The sequence below is a fragment of the Pecten maximus genome, chromosome 9 (assembly GCF_902652985.1).
Source record: "Pecten maximus chromosome 9, xPecMax1.1, whole genome shotgun sequence".
Lineage (NCBI taxonomy): Eukaryota > Metazoa > Mollusca > Bivalvia > Pectinida > Pectinidae > Pecten > Pecten maximus.
The window spans coordinates 2,444,329-2,465,857 of NC_047023.1; the positions used below are offsets into that span (position 1 = coordinate 2,444,329).

At 37.1% G+C, this 21,529-nt stretch overlaps 2 protein-coding genes across 2 annotated transcripts; both read left to right on the top strand.

Moving 5' to 3' along the window:
- The first annotated feature begins 824 nt into the window (after positions 1-824).
- On the top strand, positions 825-10,284 carry LOC117334250. Its single transcript, XM_033893757.1, has 6 exons — positions 825-1,168; positions 1,848-2,742; positions 2,933-2,960; positions 3,219-3,526; positions 3,639-3,942; positions 7,012-10,284. Exons 1-4 carry the CDS (start codon positions 891-893, stop codon positions 3,386-3,388), a joined length of 1,371 nt encoding a protein of 456 aa, XP_033749648.1. The 5' UTR covers positions 825-890; the 3' UTR covers positions 3,389-3,526; positions 3,639-3,942; positions 7,012-10,284.
- Positions 10,285-16,255: 5,971 nt separating this feature from the next.
- On the top strand, positions 16,256-17,725 carry LOC117334801. The gene has a single exon (XM_033894607.1). The coding sequence runs from the start codon at positions 16,256-16,258 to the stop codon at positions 17,723-17,725; it is 1,470 nt and encodes a 489-aa protein (XP_033750498.1).
- The last annotated feature ends 3,804 nt before the right edge of the window (positions 17,726-21,529 follow it).

Sequence of the window (21,529 nt, forward strand, 5' to 3'; positions counted from 1 at the left end):
ACACATTTACACCTGGGGAGGGGGTAAATTATCTGTAGGTAATCTGTTAACACATTTATATTGATTTCTTTATTTTCACAGAAAGGATCGAAACCTGGCTGAGGTCTATTGCTACCTATGCTATTGACCAAGCCGCCGGTGGTAAAGGGACGCCTCCCGTAATCCTGGTTGGATCTCACTTGGATAAAATTTCTCAAGATGTAAGTAACTTAAAGGTTAAATGATAATGCTTTAATGTATTTAAGTTTTCAGCAAGATATTAAGATAATATAATGGAATACTTGAGTCTGTTCGTTTGTTCCTGTGTCATTTGTTATTTTATGAAAATCAACTGATGTAGTGCGCCCTTGTTAACTGAGGGGAGGGGGACAGTCATCTGTCTATAAGTCCGGAATAATACTTATTATTGCCCAGGTTATTTGTATGATACCCTGATGAATTGTTAAGGCAATTGTACACTGTTTATTTTAAATGCTCCTTCTATGTTATCCCTTGTCGGTCTCTCGTCTAAATGTATGACACTTAGACAATTTAATGATTCTGCAATTCTGATCAATTTTATACCATCAACTTAGAAAAAATAGACCCGATATATCTGTTAATATTTTGATATTCAATATAGCAATTTTGGACGTCATTTGTCACTCGAAAAAAATTGTTTAGGGAAACCAAACACATTCTTATAAAAAACAATAAAAAAAACAGCAGCATATTACCGACTAGGAGTCAATCATATATATTGTATATCTGTGATATTTTTGAAATGATTGAGTTATACTTTTCTGTTACTGTTGCAAGGGTATTTTCTTTTTGATCAGAAACAAAAACAGGAAGAAGCATTTGGCGAAGTGCTGAACAAATTGTACGAGAACCCTCAACTAAGTGCAATTATGGAAAATCACGTACAGGAAATGTATCCAATCGCCCACCTGAACGATTCTAAAAAGAATCAAGACCTATACGAGGTGGTATGGAAAAAGGTTATAGAGATTGCTCCGCTTCAATCGCAGTGGAAGAAACCTATACCCGCAAGATGGCTGGCTCTGCAACACCAGCTGATTAAACGGAAAAATGCAGGGACTGTGATTCTAACGTATGAAGAATTGTTGGAAATCAACAACAAGTCAGCAATCCAGTTGGCCGAACACGAAGTCACAGACTTTCTTAGGTAAGTACAGGGATTTGTTTAATACATATACATATATAGATAAATACAATCGTCAATTGAGTTGCTACGTTAAATAGCTAATGATTAGAGCAATGTATCGTATGCACTATGTGCTGTCGATCAGAAGGTAAGGATTTGGATTTCCTGTCGTAGTTGCACTGTGCTGAATATCTATATACATACATAATTATATATAAATATATTCGCCATTTATGTTACTATGATATATTTCTGCTCGTTAGCACAATGTGCATATGCACAAGGTGTTGTTGATCAAATATATTTTCCTGTCGTAGTTGAACTGTTATGAATGTACGATTTGCATTCATGTATGCATATACATTGCAGTCCAGACATTCATATTATTTAATAGTCGATAAATGAGCATGTCAGGGTGGACTATTGCTGCGTCATTGAAAAAAAAAGAACGTGGATGCAGCACAGCGGTAAAAGGTTTGGATATGTTTAGCTAGGCTATTTGGTGCCGTAGATCGTGAGTTCCAGGCCCGGTCATCGCAGGAGTCAAAGTTGTTTTTCTTCGTCATTTGTGTTACAACGTCATATCAAGATATATACATATATATTTTATGTATTACTGACTTTCACTGGATTTCGATAATAGGCTGAAATCAATATCAGACATGTTATTAGTATTGTGTTATTTTTCTTACATTCTCAGGAATTTGATATTTGCTGGATTCCTCTGCTTCGACTTTGAAAGTCTGAGACCTTTTGTCGTTTTAAGACCTCAGTGGATAATAAACGGCTTCAAAAGCATTATCACAGATTCAAATTTCATGACAGACCTATCGACGAAGCTAAAACTTCAGTGGACAAAATATGAGAGAACTGGTGTCCTTAAAGTCGACTTGATCCGGCAACTTTGGGAACGAAACGACGACAATAGCTTCCTTGCAAACATGAAAACGCTCCTCAACATCATGGAAACACTTGGCTTGCTAGCAAATCCATTGCTAGATATTTCAAATGAAGAGGTTGATTACTTCATAGTGCCAAGTATGCTCCGGCCGGCGGATCCCGAAATTATTCGACCAGTACTTGATGACCCTGAAACCGTTGCCACTGTCACCCTTTGTCTCAAGTTCGACAACCCATTCATTCCGCTAGCCGTATGGGACAAGATGATTGCTGCCTGCCTCCACAGGTTCCAGCGACTTAATGAGCGCGGCCATGACGGTTCAAAGTTTATCCAACGCGGATTTGTCTGTCTGTCTGTAGACTTTCTGTGGAACTTGATTGTCAACTGCCGCGAAAATGTCATGAAAATTACTATGTTCAAGAAGGATACGGATCAATCAGTTCCAACAGGAGCCGGAGTTAACCTACGCAGCATTCTAGTATTTCATCTTAACAGGATTCTGGAATTGAATCACCAGAGTCATCTCAAGTACCAGTTCTACCTCCACAACGACTACCGTTTCTCGGCCGAGGACAAGATGGTGAAGGTAGACGATCTCCGACAGACCTCACGCCTACAATGCCACAGCTCTGATAAGAGCCGATGGCTAGAAATAGAGGACATACACGTCTGGTTCAAACACCCAGACCAGAAGGTATATTATGGTTTATTATTATTATTTTTTTTCTAAATTCACAGTTCATCGCAAATATGGCATAGATATTGTAAGGGGATAAAGGAACTATATTAACACCAAAAGTATTGTTATTGTCAGTGAATTGAAGTAAAAATTGTGAATATATATTTGATAGTGATGATAATATAATTGATTTGTTGTGTTTCAGAGTACACGGACCCAGAGAATTTATGTTGGTAAGTCCATGCTGCTGACTCTAAATGATGTTTGTCAACATAAAATGTTTTCCGAAGAAGTATCCAGGTATCATCCTCAAAAATCATATGAAAATGACATAACAATGAAGATGGAAATTGGAATAAATTTAGAATTGATTGATCGTGTTTACAACGATTAGTTAGAATAAATCTCGTATAGTGCTATATTTTACTTGTCCGCGTCATGATGGGTTATGTTTTATACAACCGCTTGTTGATAAAAAAACATTTTTGCAGACTCAATGAAGGATCTACCGGATAGAAATTTGTCGGCCAAAGAGATGGGTCGACTGTCCAGGTACATCGGCATTTCATATCAGACTTTCTTTGTCGAGCTGGGCTGCCCTGTTGTAGTACTGGAACAGAAGATGGCAGAAAACCGTGGATTCTCTTTAGATCTCTCATAACGAAGATCTTTATTTACCTCCTTCCTACGGAGTCGGATGTTACATTCACAAGAGTCGCAGATGCGATGTCCGAGCATGGATTAGATCCAGAAACACTGTATAACATCATTGACGACAACAGGAATACGTTGTTTAATGGTACGGTATACGTCTTGAAATTATTCTTTGGTTTTATCTGAATACATTCAGTTGTTTCTCATGAGAACATACTTCTGTCAAATATGATTTGTGAGAACTCTGCTATTTTCAGACGACACTTTGTCAGAGGGATTGTTACAGAAATGCCTAACTGTATATGACGCTCCAGTCATAGCCGAACACGTGAACGCCAAAAACTACTTCAACCTGTTCCTTGAGCTCGGCTTAACGCCAATAGAGTTGACGAGTTTGACGTAGACTTCAGAAACGATACAAGTCCCAAAAGGATCAGTGCGATGGTTGAGGAGTTCATTGAAAACCATAGTCGACGTCCAACTCTAAACACAGTTCTGCTTGCGATGGTGGAATGCGACATGGACACGAATTCCCTCATCCAAGCCTTAACTCAAGCAAAGGTAATGTCATACTTAATATTGCCATGATAAAATAAAACGTTATAGAGATGTTGATGCTGCTGAGGTCTTCTGAGACATCTCATGATTGTAAGACAGGAAATTTTTCTCAACCATTTATGGTCAGTTTAAATTCTCCCGCAGTTCCAATGACAATATCATATTCAATTGTGTTCATAGCAAGTACGCCTTTGAATTGTACCTTGAAATATGCAGATCGGCGGGCTTGTTGACGTGTTATTATCATCCATGCTGTAACCACATACATAACTAAGGTAATATTATTATAATTGAAATTTATAAGACTAAGTAACTAGTGTATACATTGATTTCTAACGGTACAAACTACGTAGTCTGGGTATCAATTGTGCTATATCAATGATTAATTAGCTCACAGGTTACGAGTAACCGAGAGCTAATGCTGTCACCCCGGCGTCCGCGTCGGCGTCCCACCCCAAAACTTTACCCCCAAAAAAAGTTTTTGGGGTAAGTTTTTGGAAAGCTTGTAAGTCCAAAATTGCCCTTCTAATTTGGGTGATATTATGGCAAAATAATGCAGAAAAAAAATGTGATTTTTTCGCATTTAACCATTTTCTGGACTTAACTTTTTTGACACAACCCACTTTAAAGTTTTTGGAGTAAGTTTTTGGAAAGCTTGTAAGTCCAAAAGTATACACCTCATGCCCCTCTATATTGGTTCATACATTCGTTAGATGTCTAGAAGTGATGTTATGGCAAAATCATGCAGAACAAAATGGTATTTTTTCTCATTTTACCATTTTGTGGACTTAACTTTTTTGGCACTAAAACTCACTTTAAAGTTTTGGGGTTAATTCCAAAAGTATACACATATCACCCTTCTAATTTGGTTTATGCATTCATTAGATTTTTTTTTTTTTGCATTTTACCATTAAATAAACTTATTTTTTTGGCACAGAAACCCTCTTTAAAGATTTTTAGGGTAAGTTTTGGAAAGCTTTTAAGTCCACACCCTTCTTATTTGGTTTTATAACTCCATTAGAGATCTAGGAGTGATATCATGTGACATACCATTTCAAAATGACATGCTTATACATACATAACAAAATAATGCATAGTGTGATTGCTACCGCCGGTGAGCTTTCGCAATCATTGATTGCACTTGTATACAAATGACGAACATTAAATCTGGGATATGTAATTATACAAGGCAATTTTATTATGATCAAACTTCATATATTTATCAGAATATGAGAATACCCTGAACGAATTCTGAATTAAGCGTGTCAATGTCTAGGACATTGTTACCATTTATAAACAAACACAAAATCTGTATAAATGCTCTTACGACATTCCTTTTTAACAGACTTTGATAATACGACATATAAGGTAGGTATAGCCCGAGAAGCAAAGGTAAAGGCAATTGTTACTAGTATATTGAACCTTCTTTCTTAATGATTTCCGTCGTTAAGTTTAAAAAAATAGTCTGATAACCTGGATTCTCCTTTTTATTTTGACATGAGTGTCATACAACGCTATATTGTCTCCATTGTTGAGCGAATTTGCATTTAAGTGCAATCCAGAAAGCAATATGGCTACCAGTTTAGAATTGCTATTTTGCATTCAAGGAAATATGTCTCTTAGATTTCATACGTTGGTTCTCCACTGCCCTGCAGGTAGGGCGTAAGAATTGTACCTGCTGCCCCCATTGCATGATCGTAAGAGGCGACTAAATTTGGGATCTTATCTTTTCTCTTCTTTCTTAACGACTTCCTTCTTCCTAATGTCTCCCTTGACAATGCCTCACTTTTGGCCTTTAGGTGAGCGTTCGCCGCTGTGAGGAAGGTTTTGGGTTCTGTCCCCTAGCCGAGACATACCAGAGTCTTTAAAAATGGTAGTTCCTGCTCCTGCTTAGCGCTCAGCATAGTGGGACGACTGGTTCGCACATTGTCAGTATAATGTGACCGAGTGGGGTGTGCTGCTGGGTGTTTGGTTTGGTTTGGTTTATTTTGTTTAACGTCCTATTAACATCTAAGGTCATTTAAGGACGGCCTCCCGTGCGTGCTACATGTATGAGTGTGGTGAGTGCGTATGTGTGTTTGGCTGCTGGATGTCCTCGGCAGTATGCTTCAGTGAGGTGCAATATAAATCGGCAAAAGTTCCGGCCTATCACAAGGAGACTTAACACGAACATACCGCAGCCTCCCAAAACACACATATGCACTCGCCACACGCATGCATGTCGCACGCACGGGAGGCCGTCCTTAAATGACTTTAGCTGTTAATAGGACGTTAAACAAAATAAACCAAACCCAACCAATTGGTTCTCCATATTTTCAAATCTACATGTATGTAATAAAGGTAATTCGATTGTGAGCAACGCGATCCCGCTTTGATATTTTGTTTATGGTATTATATTTTGTAAATAACTATGATATGATTGAATTGAATAAAGTGAAACTTAGACATCGTCCATATCCCTTAACAGTTACATTTATAGAAACATAATATCTACAGGACAACTGTAGTATCAAAGTTTAACCGATTATATTAAACATATTCGCAATGAGGAAAATAAAGGTCTGGTAAGTAAATGGGAGTGAATCAATCATCTAGAGAAAATCATCTAGGCATTTTGCTAAACTTTACAACACTATATTCCTATGGAAAGAACTCTTTATCTTTCCCACAATAACGACGACACTCTAGTTATTAATTTCATTCATTAGATACGATTATGAACATTTTTTTCAGCTTTTCTGGCATTTTGCATTCATATAAATATTCTCTCTAATTCTCTCATTCATTGTTTAAAATTGCCGAAGAAACAACAGGGGGTGAACAATAAATTGTATGAAAATCTTAATCACGACGCTAGAAATTAAATTGTATTCTATGTTAACTTTCTTTTTATGCACTGATATTATAGAACTAGGTCAACCGTTATTATTTACAGACGAATCAGACGAAAAATGCCTTCCGTCGTGTAGGTACTTTTTACTATTGAATAATCAATAATTGACAATAAAAACATTTGTTAGAAATTATGTGTATAATATTATTTATCATAAGGGTAATTAATGGTATTTGTAGTGAGACCAGGACAGCCAATTAGATGTAGGAGACTTGGAGCGAGTCGCAGACTGTCTGTTGGTGTTCTGACGTTGAAATGCGGACATATTAGAACGGATTGAATATCTCTCGGGATGGATCCAGGTTCAACAAGAAAACAAGTCATGAAAGGCCAACACGTTATAAGTGACATTAAAGACGTCAATTTTGGAAATGTGATGATTCTGGATCGACCGTGTTTGTCATGACCGTTACCCTACATATCCGGACGTGGGTTTGAAGATAGCGATTGAGTTTCTCAACAACAATACAATCGTTACACCCATTGGAAGCTTTCTCGAGAAACTCAAAACCGACCATGCAAAGGTGATCGTGCTTGAACGCTGACATAAACATGCAGATTCTACATTTACAGTTTATTACATGTAAGATAATGCTGCCCTGTTTAGAAAAACCAGCTATTTTCCAACATTGCCTCATAGGATGCAATCTAACGCCCTAATATGAAAAACTGTATATCAAAAGTAAAATACCACTGAAAGAGCATTTAATGATAGAGAGTTCTCATCTTGACAGCCTTAATAAGGTATCATACAATCGTCAATGAGTCTCGTACCGATTCTAGACTGCTGTTAATGTAGGGATTCCAATAAGTTTGTTTTTTTGCTTTACCTGTTGAAAAAAAATATTAGATACAATTTTGAGGAATTTGGGAAAAAGGCCTCTCTCTTGAAAGTCTTTTCGAGCAAATGCAAGTTTCAACTTTTTTAAGGACTTCGTTTTTCATACGTAAATAGGTTCAAGTAGTGAATGTGGTGGGGGAATGATTTGATTGAATGAAGTGTGAGTGAAGGTGTGTGTGGGTGGGTGGAGGGTGGTATGTAAATGTATGTGTGTGTGAGTGTAGGAGGGTGTGTGTGTGTCGTTTTAGTAAGTGATTAATTACTGCTACTTTCCGCGGATACCAGACCTTTCAGTCCATGATTACATTCGGGTTTTACATTCATATTTATAATATCATATTAACATTATTACATTTATATTCTAATTGTATGATTTTAACTGCAATGTTTTGTTCAAAATCACCTGCAGTAGCAATGCAATAAATTAATTTTACTCATTTTAGTTTGATAAATGTTTATTATATTGCCTACAATCCTATTGAAAACCTGATAGTGAAACACCGTATGTGGTATATAAACACATTTTGTTTCTTTCTTTCGTCAGTGTTATTGTTTTACATATATTTGATGATGGAATCTATTTTATATATAATAATTTGTTGGTCTATAGTGTCCGAACAATAGTAAGGATTTTTTTATTTCAATGATAGACTTCTGCCTGTAGAGGATGTTACATACTGAACATTATCATTTTCGCTGTAAATATATTCAGAAACAAATTACTGTAAGTCGATAAACAAATCACTGTAAGTAGATAAACAAATCACTGCAAGTATATATATCAGAGTGGTGTAATCCTAGATATATTATACATTTGTATATATATTGTTATTTCAATAATCTGACCAATATTGTCAACAAGGTTTTTTTTATATACCCAGACGTTACTATATGATGAACATTATATAACGTCGATAGGGTCCATGGTGAATAAGGTCGTTGAACTGGACCCAGTTGTTCCAAATGGCGATTAGGCAAATCACAGTTAAACAACAATTTTAAAATCCTGACAAAAGCATTGGTAGGGAAACTAATTTTGCAAACTTTTATTAAATTATAACACTACCTCCCTATTTAAAAAAAATAAGTACACTCGGGATTTGAAGTAAAGGTGAAATATAATTTTAACTAATCAAGTGATTAAGCTAATTACCTTTTGAACAACTAGACATTTTGTTCTTTGGAATAGTTCCAAGTAAGATTATGTAATACGACAATGTCAAAATGTATTATAATTTCTGTTTGGGTCTTTGCGACTTCTATTTGAACAATTATAAGTATATCTAAATATAATTTTTTGACACTTCTTTCACCTTTGTTTTAATATACGATGTATTTGTTGGATACTATAATATGTTGATTTTTTGCTATTTCAAATGATGAACGGCAGTTTACTAACCCAAACACGGATGTAAATTAATCTGTCGTTTATTTGTTCGCTGGGTTTATCGACCCGTGAACAACCAGGGTCATACCTACACGTCCTGATTTAGGCAAACTATTGTACCTACACGTCCTGATTTAGTCAATATATTGTCCATACACGTCCTGATTAAGTCAATATATTGTACGTACACGTTCTATTTAGTCAGGTACATATATTGTACGTGCACGTCCTAACTAAGTCAGGTACATTTAGTGTACGTACACGTCCTGATTTAGTCAGGTACATAGATTGTACGTAAACGTCCTGATTAAGTGATTAAGTCAGGTACATGTATTGTACGTACACGTCCTGAACCTAGATACATATATTGTAGGAACACGTCCTGATTTAGTCAGATACATAGATTGTACGCACACATCCTGATTTGAACGTACACGTCCTGATTTAGTCAGGTACATATAGTGTACGTACACCTCCTGATTTAGTCATGTACATCTATTGTACGTACACGTCGTGATTTAGTCAGGTACATAGATTGAACGCACACATTCTGATTTAGGAAGGTACATAACTGAACGTACACGTCCTGATTGCTACTATGATTATGTGTTACATTTGAAATTGCAGTTTTACAAGGTTATTTTTCCTGTTTTCAGTAGAAAGTGGATCTATGAATTCCTTCTTGAAGTTGGATTGCATTCCTGGTGTATGCTTTACTGTTCATAAGAACCAAGGAACCAAAAGTTAACGTTTATAACTGTCCTGTTTAAATGTAGTTTCAACAATGGTTCACTAACCCTAATTTGGAAGAATGTCATATCACAAACCAGAAACTAGAACATTTAACGATTTTGTCAATTTAATTTTTATGAGAATCATCATCTTGAATTTAATTCAGCACCAACATTCAACTAGCTTTACAACAAATTACATACTTAATGGACTTCCCCTGGCAAAATCAGACTGGGAAATGTATTTTTCTTTTTCTTTTTTGAATATACAACATTGACGAACAGTAAATAGACCAAACATTATTAAGTTTAACTGATGAATACAACTAAACACTAACGGAATTGTGTACCTTTATACAAATACAAATATAAATGTAGTATATTAAAACGGTGCTGTGTATCGACTGCTACAGTAAGTGTTTGTATTATATTGTAAATGTGCGTTTTTGTACTATCTTAATGGAAGAGAAATAAAATGAATTTTAAAACTTGATTATGTTGAAATGTTTTTGCCCAAAAACTCAACTATGATGGTGTTGGCAAAAATAATTTATCATACATAATACATTACCGTACTTTTCCCTGGTTAAAGAGCATGATGCTCAACAAAAGCACGTTTTGGTAGTCGCTTATGGAACAACAGCAGACAAACCGAAAAAACCGACGAAACACAAGCAAGCAATTCATGGTGAGCAAGACACGGATGTTGGAGAAGGGAAAGCGTCTTCTGTCCCATCTTCGACACCCGCCATACAAATCTAGGTCAAATGCAGGATGTAACGAACTCAAAATGATTATAGGGTTGTGACAACGGTAACGCCTGGCAATAGACATATAGATGGGCATCGAACATGCCCAACTTTATATCGCACGGGGAATATAAGAATATTTCCAAATGAGATAATGGTGTCGACCAAAAACGCCCCTATGTTCATAATCAACCTGTAACCTCTGATGTCATGTACTTTATTTTGTCGGTGCATCCATATGCATGTTTTCTCAGAAATCGTGATACAACTAGGGTTAAAATATTCTTAAAAATATTCTTTAAAAGATTATCTTGCTATCTATGTCACGGCCAATAAATTGTAATAAGAAAAAACTTGAAAAATCAGCTTCCGGAAATTCTGCCAAATTTTTAGACCAGATCTCATTAAAGACATTCAGACTTGTTTAGTCCTCCAGTCTGGTGATGCACTCCGTTGGATCCGATCCTAGCTTAGAGAACAACGACGGGGTGGCCATTGTTTCGAACGACAAAACTTAAGACTTCGGGTTCCTCAGGGTTCCGTACTGGGACTCAGAAAATACTGTCTGAATTCTAAAGCAATCTGGGAAGTGTGTTATGCGTTTAAAGTTCTCGTACTATTACATACGGTAACCGTTGATTTGGAAAGGTATATGAACACACAGCAGCGAAAGCGGTTTGTTATTCTAGACAACCAGTTCATTGCAAGACGGTCTAAATATAGCACAGGCCAATTACAAGCGCCTGTGTGATACTGATGTATACAACAAAACTCGTAAAATGGCAGAGAAAATGTCAACGAACAAATGTGGAAAACATTACTTTAACGGACGACGAACTGACGACAACACCAGGTTGCATATTATTGAAAACTATACAAACGGTAAGACTTACCAACAAATGAGCGACCTGACTGGACTAACAAGGGGCGGATGTCAAAAAATTGTGAAGGAGTTTATCGCATACGGATCTGTCAAAGCAGCGGTACAGGTCTCTCAAAAAAGATCACAATAAACGTGCTGCAATTCATTGAATTTCATATGAATATCAAATATATAGTGATGGCAGGGAATTACGATCAAAATTGTTGCAGATAAGCGTATGTTCACATGATAGTGTACCCTCGGAACGACAAATAAACAGGGCCATAACACACACTTGGAATGACTCGCAAGGTTGTTCAAATTGTTCCGAAACCACGATCAAACAATGACGAATTACATTTACGCGAGGGATCTTTGCATCCACCAGTGTTTGTCTCCTATTAAATCATTCTGATTTATTTTAACAAGAGCTTGATTCTTGAGGTACACCATTAAGGTTCATGGCCAGACTTCCATTAATATTATTTGCTATTGAAATAGTTTGTACAAACATCAGGGTGTTTGCGAGATTAGCTATGGTTTTACCTGTGTTTCTTTTGAAAATGGAACACTTTGTATTCACAAATGCATACCAACTCGTCCTAATAAACCAAATTGTTGGTTCGTTTACAGCGAGACTACGTAGAAACTTTTAAAAAATCCATCTCAAAACAGGTAACAGGTACGAAATTATACTTTTCCATGGATAACTATATGACATTTACAAAGGTACTCCTATGCTTGAATTCTAAAAATGCATTTTAGATTTTAAATTTCAGTGTTGCAAACTCACCTACCCTATGTAATAACAGACCACTTCAGAGGGGTTGATACATGTGTCAATGATTTTTAGGTATTTATAATCAATACTCAGGTAAAATATTGAAAGTAGTACCTTTCAGACAAATGGATAAATGACTTGTTTTATTTTCACAATGATGCTAGTTCCAGATATGGCTTTGATTTTTTTGGAAGGAAATAATATTTGCCATTGGATTTGCTTATATTGGGCAATGTATAGGTGAAATACACAGATGGTATGTCCTTGGATTGTAAAAGTTTCGTTAAATACCCAATGCAGTACCTCACCAGCCAAACTGTTTTGAAGCTGTCTGCGGTGAAGCATGACGGTGTTACAATTGAATTCAATCAGTGTGTTGTCTTAATAGCCCTGGGCATATACGACCAGGTGTGATTACCGTAGTCGCTTCGTAAGAAGCCCTTGGTTTACAGGTAAAACAAGGATGGATAGTATTGCAACAGCAATACAAAGTCCCCTGCCTGAACCAGGAGTGCAACTATTTATTTCCCATTTTTTAAACTATGTGTTATACTGATCACGTATACCAAGTTTCGTTAAAATCGGAGTAGTACTTTAGGATTGTCCGGACACGCCTCAACTAATGAGAAGCCGGCAGCCATTTTGAAAAATGAATTTTTGAAAAAAAAAAGTGGGATGCACAACTACATGTTATACTGATCATGTATACCAAGTTTCATTAAAATCGGAGTAGTACTTTAGAAGGAGTTGTCCGGACAAGTCTCAACCAATGAGAAGTTGGTGGCCATATTGAAAATTGGTTTTTCGAAAAAAAATGTGGGTTGCACAACTACATGTTATACTGATCATGTATACCAAGTTTCATTAAAATCGGAGTAGTACTTTAGGAGGAGTTGTCCGGACAAGCCTCAACCAATGAGAAGCCGGCAGCCATTTTGAAAAATGAATTTTTGAAAAAAAAAGTGGGATGCACAACTACATGTTATACTGATCATGTATACCAAGTTTCATTAAAATCGGAGTAGTACTTTAGAAGGAGTTGTCCGGACAAGTCTCTCAACCAATGAGAAGTCGGCGGCCATATTGAAAATTGGTTTTTCGAAAAAAATGTGGGATGCACAACTACATGTTATACTGATCATGTATACCAAGTCTCATTAAAATCGGAGTAGTACTTTAGAAGAAGTTGTCCGGACAACTATTGCGTGACAGACAGACAGACGGACAGACAGACGGAGGGTAAACCTATAGTCCCCCCGTTTTTCAAACGGCAGGGGACTAATAAACCTGAACGGAGATTTTATGTTAGAAGTGTGGACATGTACCTTAAAAGATCTTCATTGGAACAATTACAGTTCAACCGAATCCAAGACAGCTGCCTGCATCTTGTAGCCATTTTTCAGGTCAGAGACTTATCAATAAGGGGAACATACATGTGAAGATTTAAAAAAGATTCTTGAAGTACTTAAAACACGATATTGCTTCATATTCCTAATATTGTAATATGTAATCTAAGAGTGGCTACTATAAATCACAGGGACATGGCGAGGTTTTCATAATACATGTACCGGATATAGACATCATTTGGAAAATCGTGTCAAGTCCCTGTATTATAAATCTCACTTTCCGCTACAAAGTCTGATTTAGAAGATCTTATCAATATCAAAATAACAATATTAAAGCATTATTTATTATTTACAAACAAATCATGAAATTGAAACAATGTGTTGAATCACGATTCTTTCTTCGGAGATATATGCAATATATTGTCAGATATAGGTTGACAAATGTCAGAGGAACTGCAGAAGAATCAAACCTTGTCTATGGCCCCTCCACACTCTACATAAAAAAATAAAAGACCAGTCAATATTCGAGAAAAGACTCCTCATGGATAAAAGGTTTGCGCGTTTTAGTTAAACACTGTATTACTATAATGTGTAAAATCCGGTATAGAGAGGTTCCTTGTAAGGCAAAGTGATCTGATTCTAAAACAGCGTCACATACCGAGACCACTGCCGTGTCAAGAGAGGCAAAGCACAGTCAAGTATTTTGCGACGCCAGGTTGTCGAAGAATTCTATGTCGTGAAACTGAAAAGTATCAGGTAGGTAGTTATGTATAAGGAAAACAATGTTAGTCCGAGTACCGATCCCTGGGGAACTCCGGAAGTTACACCGCCCCAGTCGGAATGTTTGCCCTTGGATGCAAGATCGTCAGAGGCGACTAAATTTGGAATCTTATCTTTTCTTATTTTTCTTAACAACTTCCTTCTTTCTAATGTCAGCCTTGACGACGTTTTACCTCTTGTTGAACATTCGCCGCTAAATGATAGTTGCTGTTCCTGCATGGCGCTCGGCATATTGGGAGTGTGACGACTAATTCGCCCGTTATCAGTATAATGTGACCGGATGGGGTGTACTTGTTGGGCGTTTTAGGCAGTATGCTTCAGTAAGGTAGCAATAAATCGGCAAAAATTCGGGATTATCACAAGGTGATTTAACAGGAACATCCCGCAACCCATTACATTTAAATGACACAATCTTAAACATCCAACATCCCTTTCAAAGTATTTTTCAGTTATTGCCAGAGAGAAAGCTTGCCATGCTTCTCAATTACAACAGAAACAAGTGTTTAGTTTTAACATAAAATGACAATGGGATTAGTCGTTAATTTTAACCAACTTATGAGTGACTTCTTCCGGTGGGTAAGATAATAGCTAGTTGAATCTTCCTGACCTTTCCAGGAAATGAAAGTAGTGATTTTGTTTCATTCACAAAAAGCTGTACCTTCCGTTGGTCCATCTAATGGTCATAATTCACAAGGAGCCCCTTTAGGTTTCGACTAGCCATTTTGATCATATCGACCATCGAGCCCATCTATCACAAGAAGACATAACACCACCACAGCCTTGCAAATCACACATACGCGCCACACCGATGCATGCCAAATGCACGGGATAACCTTAGCTGTTGATAGGACGTGAAACAATAATAAACCAAACTGTGTCTAGGTGAATCGGCTCCAAGACGTCATACTGTGCCTGAATACAATTTGCCCATACAATATTTGAATATTCCAGAATTGATTGAATAAACGAGATACAGATATGATAAATATTATTAAGAGATTTTCTGATTTGTTATACACACACTTACACTCAGATGCATTCGCATAAACACCACCGATACTCACATTTACAAACACGCCTTCATATATCCACACTAATACAAAAAAATGTAATGTGTATACGTTTTTTTCATAGATGTAATTCATGTGGGTAGACCAAATAAGTGCCTATAAGTTACAATGTTTATAATTAGATTATTAAAGAATGAGTTAGAATGCGACGTCTGGAAGTCGGCCCACCTTGAGAAAAGTAATGAAAGTTCTATCGGGATAAAAAAAAAAGTATGACCTACTTCTCAGTTCATAATGAAAATGTTCTCATATCATCATTAAGAGTGTTAGCAGATTTCTGTCGATTTTCTTCAATGACAAATTATTATTCGAAGTAGTATCATCACTAATATTATTAATACACGATGGGTGCAAAATGAAATGCGCTAGGTTTTGGAAACCGCCGTAAGGAATCTGTGAAATGGATGAATTAACAATCATACATGGTTAAACTTGTACTGGTGTTCTGTTGAGCTATCCGCAGCTCGTAATTCTTGATGGTTGAAAGCCCAATGTGATGGCAATTTGCTGTATGCCGATTTCCCTCAAAACCAGAATGCAGAAGATTCCGTACAGCCTTTACCACAAGATTATTTGGTCGACGCCTTAGTTATTCCAAGGTTTGATGTAGTCAGTCTTCCCTCTCTGTCTACCAAATTCCAGACAATGGCTGTTTCTCAGTAGATAATGTAATGCACTGCGACTGTGTACACGTGATATCCATAAAAAAGACTTCCTTCAGGTTCTAAGGCACTTCGTCTGTTACATCATAGCTGACATTTACAGCATCAGGATCATGCACGTTTAAAACTCTCAGTTCGTCGATACCATGAGTATGATCTTGGCACCAAACGTTTTGAGAAATTTTCGCATTGGGAAAATTTGGTACATGCTATCATGTTCCTGAAGAGTTTTGCCCAGAGACTATCAGTTCAGAAATGCAGCATGAGATCTACACTGGGAGAGAAGCCGATTGCACAGGATTTGAGAGCTTTCGTCGAGAGACTCATTATAATAGAAATACAGAGAGAGGCATTCAGTAGGGAAATAAATTGTTTACTGAATGGCAAGGAGCTCCAGAAGGACAGTAGTATCCTGAGTTTGAATCCTTTCATTGACAATGATGGTATTGTTAGGGTTGGAGGACGCTTGAACAATGCTGACCTCAGCAAAATGGAGAAAAATCCTGTTTTGATCCCTAGACGTCATCATGTAGCAACATTATTAATTCGTCACTATCACGACAAAGTCAGACACCAAGGCCGCCTTCTGACTGAAGGAGCAATACGAAACGCTGGGTTTTGGATCGTTGGATGTCGACGCATGATAAACTCGTATCTTCGTGAGTGTGTCCGGTGTTTGGAATTACGAGGAAAGCAACACTTTCCTAAGATGGCCGATCTTCCATGCGATCGGTTGGATCCAGCTCCCCCATTCAGTTTCATTGGAATAGACGTTTTCGGACCATGGACTGTCCTCAGTAGGAAAACGCATGGTGGGCAGGCTCATTCGAAGAGATGGGTTGTGATTTTTACATGTTTAGTCATCCGTGCTATTCATATAGAGGTGATTCAAGAAATGACATCATCCAGCTTCATAAACGCACTTCGTCGTTTCATTTCATTAAGAGGAGAGATCAAACTCATTCGATCGGATTGTGGAACCAACTTTGTTGGAGCAGCAAAAGATATTGGTGCAAACATTATTGATATCGAAGAACCCAATCTTAAAGCCTTCTTAGCACAGAAAGGCAACTCTTGGAGGTTCAACCCGCCTCATTCATCCCACATGGGTGGGGTCTGGGAGCGTCTGATTGGCATTTCGCGGAAAATTCTTGATTCACTCCTTTTGGATGTTCCGCACAAAAACTTTACACATGAAGTCCTCTCTACATTCATGGCAGAGGTTTGTTCCATTATAAACGCGAGGCCCCTTACACGTGTTCCATCGGACCCGGAGTCTCCTATGCCACTGACACCATCAACCTTGTTGACATTGAAGACGAATCATACAGTGGAGTCCTTCTGTATTGAGGAATTCTCTCCGATGGATCTTTACAAAAGTCAGTGGAGGTGCGTTCAACAACTCGCGAACTGCTTCTGGAAAAGGTGGAAGAATGAATTTCTTTCATCTCTACAGGCAAGACGGAAGTGGCAGAACGAAAGCAAAAATGTTACTGAAGGAGACATTGTCCTCGTCCGAGACAAAACGCTACATCGTAACGAGTGGCCAATGGCCGTCATTAGTAAAGCCATTCCTAGTGAAGATGGTCGCGTCCGCAAGGTGGAAGTGCGTGTTTGGAGAGATAAAGTTTACCTCCGACCTGTCACTGAGGAGGTAGTTCTTGTGCCCAAAGGATTGGAGTAGACACTTTATTGTCTAATTAGATGGCAAAACTTTAATAGTGAGAACTATTGTGTAATTTGTCAACATGAGTGGTATTCGTATACTAGAACTTTGTGATTTTTTTGTTGTTGATCAATATGTAGGAGAGTGGTATTTGTATACCAGACGGGGAGTGTGCTGTTACATTTGTTAAGAAAACTCAATTTTAGTTAACATGTTATAAGAGTTATTTCCCTTTGACTGTAAAATGCGTTTTTTGGTATTTTCGCGCCACCGAGAACTCTTTAGTGAAGAAGGTGAGAAAAAGTGCTAGTAAACTAAACCATGATGTGATACGCTGTGCGGCGAGCGATTGGGAAAGTTTTCGGAAGTTTGGGAGACCATAATGTAAGTTTTATAGGTATTGTTATTATGAACATGTTGCAATATGCTGCAATAGAGAATGTTGTAATGTTACTGTCAGAAATCAGTCATAATAAGCCCTGGCATTTGTCGCGATAAACAATGCCATGTGGTGGAGTCATTTCGCCCATATATTTCCTGTCATAATTTGTGTAGATTTTGGGTCGAGTTGACCTAGTCATATGTAAGTGATATGATATTGAGTACTGTGTAAGCTTTACCAATGTATGAGAATTGTATGTTTTCGTCTCGAATAATATTCAGATGAAGTAAATTAGGTTTGGTTTGGAATTAATCAGTTTATAGTATAGAATATGTGATGAATACAAAGGCACATTGTTATTAATGATCAAGTCACATTGATAGTCGATCTACTTGTGTTAAGTACTTTTCAAGTACATTTCAAGTTGGTTCAAGTACATTTCAAGTTGAGTTGTATTGTGAAATATCAGTAAAGATGCTTTGTTAGTCTAGTCATTATTCTAAAGCAGCTTTATTTCTGTTTGTTACAGTCCTTTACTACTACTATGGAATAAATTACTACGCACTTAAAACAGCAGTCTCGGGTATTTGTATTTACCGCCGTGATCTCGTGCAAGTACAGCATGGTTCACACAGTTAGCTTAGGAATGGCATAATTCAATAAAAAAGTTGGACATGCAATGAATTTTGGTGTGAAAGTTTTTATTTGACCTCGCTGCCTTCAAACGTTTAAGTCCAACTTTCTCTTTCCTCTGTCGTTCCACTATACGTTTCACGCGTTATATGGCGATGTATGCCGGAACCTTTACCAAATAACCTCGCTTTCTTCCTTTTTGGTAGTTAGTCGTTACATGGCATATCAACCTGTTTGACACAAAAAGAAGAAAAAAGATAATATCCCAAATTTAGTCGCCACTTACAATCATGCAATAGAGGCAGTAGGTACAATTTTTACGCCCTACCTGAAGGGTAGACTTTTCTCTGATCATTAACCCTTTCGCTGCCACGCCGAATTTCAAAGGTGCCAACGTCACCGTAATTATGACGTCGTCACTTGACGTCACACAAAGATAGCCTTTACGCTGGTAATGTTTGACGTCAGGAATCCTATCAGACGCAGATTTTCAATGTCAATTTCTGACGACGTTTCTCGGGCAATCATCATAAAATCGACCGTAGCTCTAGCATTTTAGCGTGCCAACCACATCTTAATTTTAGCATATATTCTATTGAATATTCCAGTGAATGGCGTTTCAAATTATTAAATTAAAAAAATGTGTACATACGTATATATCAAATGTATGATAGTGTTTTGTATTGTCAGAAAAGAGCATTACCAAAAAGCCATGATCATAAACAGGATTAGTTAAAAATGCGGTCTACTCATTTATGATTTAATATAGCCAAATAAGTAACCAAAGTATATTATACTTGCAGAAAAATACATCTTAATGTGTATGTACACTTACTTTACACAAAATATTGGATACTGTCCGATCACCTTTTTAGCAACCTGACGACCAATAGGCCAGGCCCAAGTAAACTTCAATATTCCGTTTCATAGCATACGATATGCCTATTTCTTTGCTTTTTCTAGAAACCGATACTTTCAGGCAAAAAGCAATGTACCATTTCGATAATGATAATCTGTACCTAGCAAAACAACAATAATGATTACAGGATGTAATGAAAATATTAACTACAGTATTTACTATCGCTTAGCTCCTCCTCTACTTATATAAATACATACATCTATTTGACTAGCATAAGTTATTTCTACTTTAATACACAACATATCATGATCTCCGGATAAAATAATGTTCTGCTAATCTGTGTATTTTTCGTTTTCTTTCTTTCTTTCTTTCTTTCTTTCTTTACAGCTGTATTTTACTAATGGTTGAGACATGTAACATTGAAGCAGTACGGATTATTTGAAATATCTTAATTACGGATGAATTGTTAAAATAAAGTTGTATATATTTTGAAATGTCAACACACGTGCACAAACTGTGAGGCTTATATCTGTGAATAGAAATAAAAATAGTGGGTTCCACCGTCTCCGTCTATGTTATGGACAAGGAAGCCATAGTTTGTATACAAACGTGCGCTTATTTCTTATTTTCTACGTTTGTGTAATAAATAATTACAATAAATTGACCTCTTCCCATGGGATTTTGACAGAGTCAGTATTCATTAAATCAAAGTTGATCACTATTAATTTGTATCCCGGGAACGTATATGGTATTTATATTGTATGCTTGTTTGTACTACCAGTAACAGATCAGGTGGATATGGTGGATACGTGATTTCGAATCAAATCAAATTGTTTACGTCGGTACATGGTTAAACAATTCGTGAGCTATAAAACCCGATTTCAACCGTGTGTCTTACTATATATGGAAATAAAGATGTACCATGGGAGATAATACAACAAACAGACTCGGACTCTCTCCCTCTCTCACACACAAAATAATTACATGTTGACAATGTGTTAACAAGTTCGTGGAAAAAGAGGAGCGGATAATGAAGGATAAGGAGAGATCAAATCAAGGCACGGGATGTGATGAAGAAACTAAATACAAGCAAATTAAACCTGATCTTTATATTCTCGTGTGTCTGCGCGCGTGTGTCCATACTCGCTCCACATTCTTGTGGGGATGAGTGAACATTTCATTCCACACAACCTCGCTGCGGATGTTTGCTTATATTTATCTGTCTTTTTTTTAAGTCTATAGCACCGCTATCAACTTGTACACACAAATTAATCAAATCTGGCCATATGATCCGTCTGTCCAAGATGAGAAAGTTTTCGTCCGGTAAAATATCTCTGTCAATATTTAAAAAGCGGATATAAAGCTTGGGAGACGAGCACAAAATAAGGAGAAATGATTTAAACTAAACAAGGTCACTGCGACCTCTATAAATGTTATGCCATAGCGGCATTAAAAAGGAAAAGGCGACCTGTCGTGTACTAAAATGATTGTCACCGTTGTGGGCAACTTCACTAGCCAAGAGTGTACAAAATGACACCTTTGGCCTCCGAAGTTGCGTTGTGGGTGACATAAAACGGTAGTATGTCATGTATTCATGTAACAGTAAACCGCCGGGTATTTCCCGAAAAACGAAATCCTGAAATGGTTCAAACATTGGGCTCCGGCCTGATAATCAACTGTTACCCCCATATGTTTTCACGTCCGAAATGTGAGTACGTGAAATATGTATGATCGTATTTGAACCACAGACAGGGACCTGGGAATTTGTTACAGTCTTCAAGAAATGGGACATTCCCTAGTTAGTTAGTTAGTTAAAGTGCGTAACGGCCCATCAACACTGTCATAAAAGTCATAAGGGCCAAAAAATGTGATTAAAAATACGAGCAAAATGGGCAAGAGACAAAATGACATAAAAAAAAAAAAACGAAACATGTAAAAAAAAGAAGAT

What these genes read in the sequence shown, in the direction of transcription:
- LOC117334801 (XM_033894607.1), top strand. Translation starts at nt 16,256, where the DNA reads ATGTTCCTGAAGAGTTTTGCCCAGAGACTATCAGTTCAGAAATGCAGC.
- LOC117334250 (XM_033893757.1), top strand. Translation starts at nt 891, where the DNA reads ATGGAAAATCACGTACAGGAAATGTATCCAATCGCCCACCTGAACGAT. An exon ending in GAAGTCACAGACTTTCTTAG is followed by an intron (nt 1,169 to 1,847) that starts GTAAGTACAGGG and finishes TTACATTCTCAG; the next exon opens with GAATTTGATATTTGCTGGAT. An exon ending in GACCCAGAGAATTTATGTTG is followed by an intron (nt 2,961 to 3,218) that starts GTAAGTCCATGC and finishes ACATTTTTGCAG; the next exon opens with ACTCAATGAAGGATCTACCG.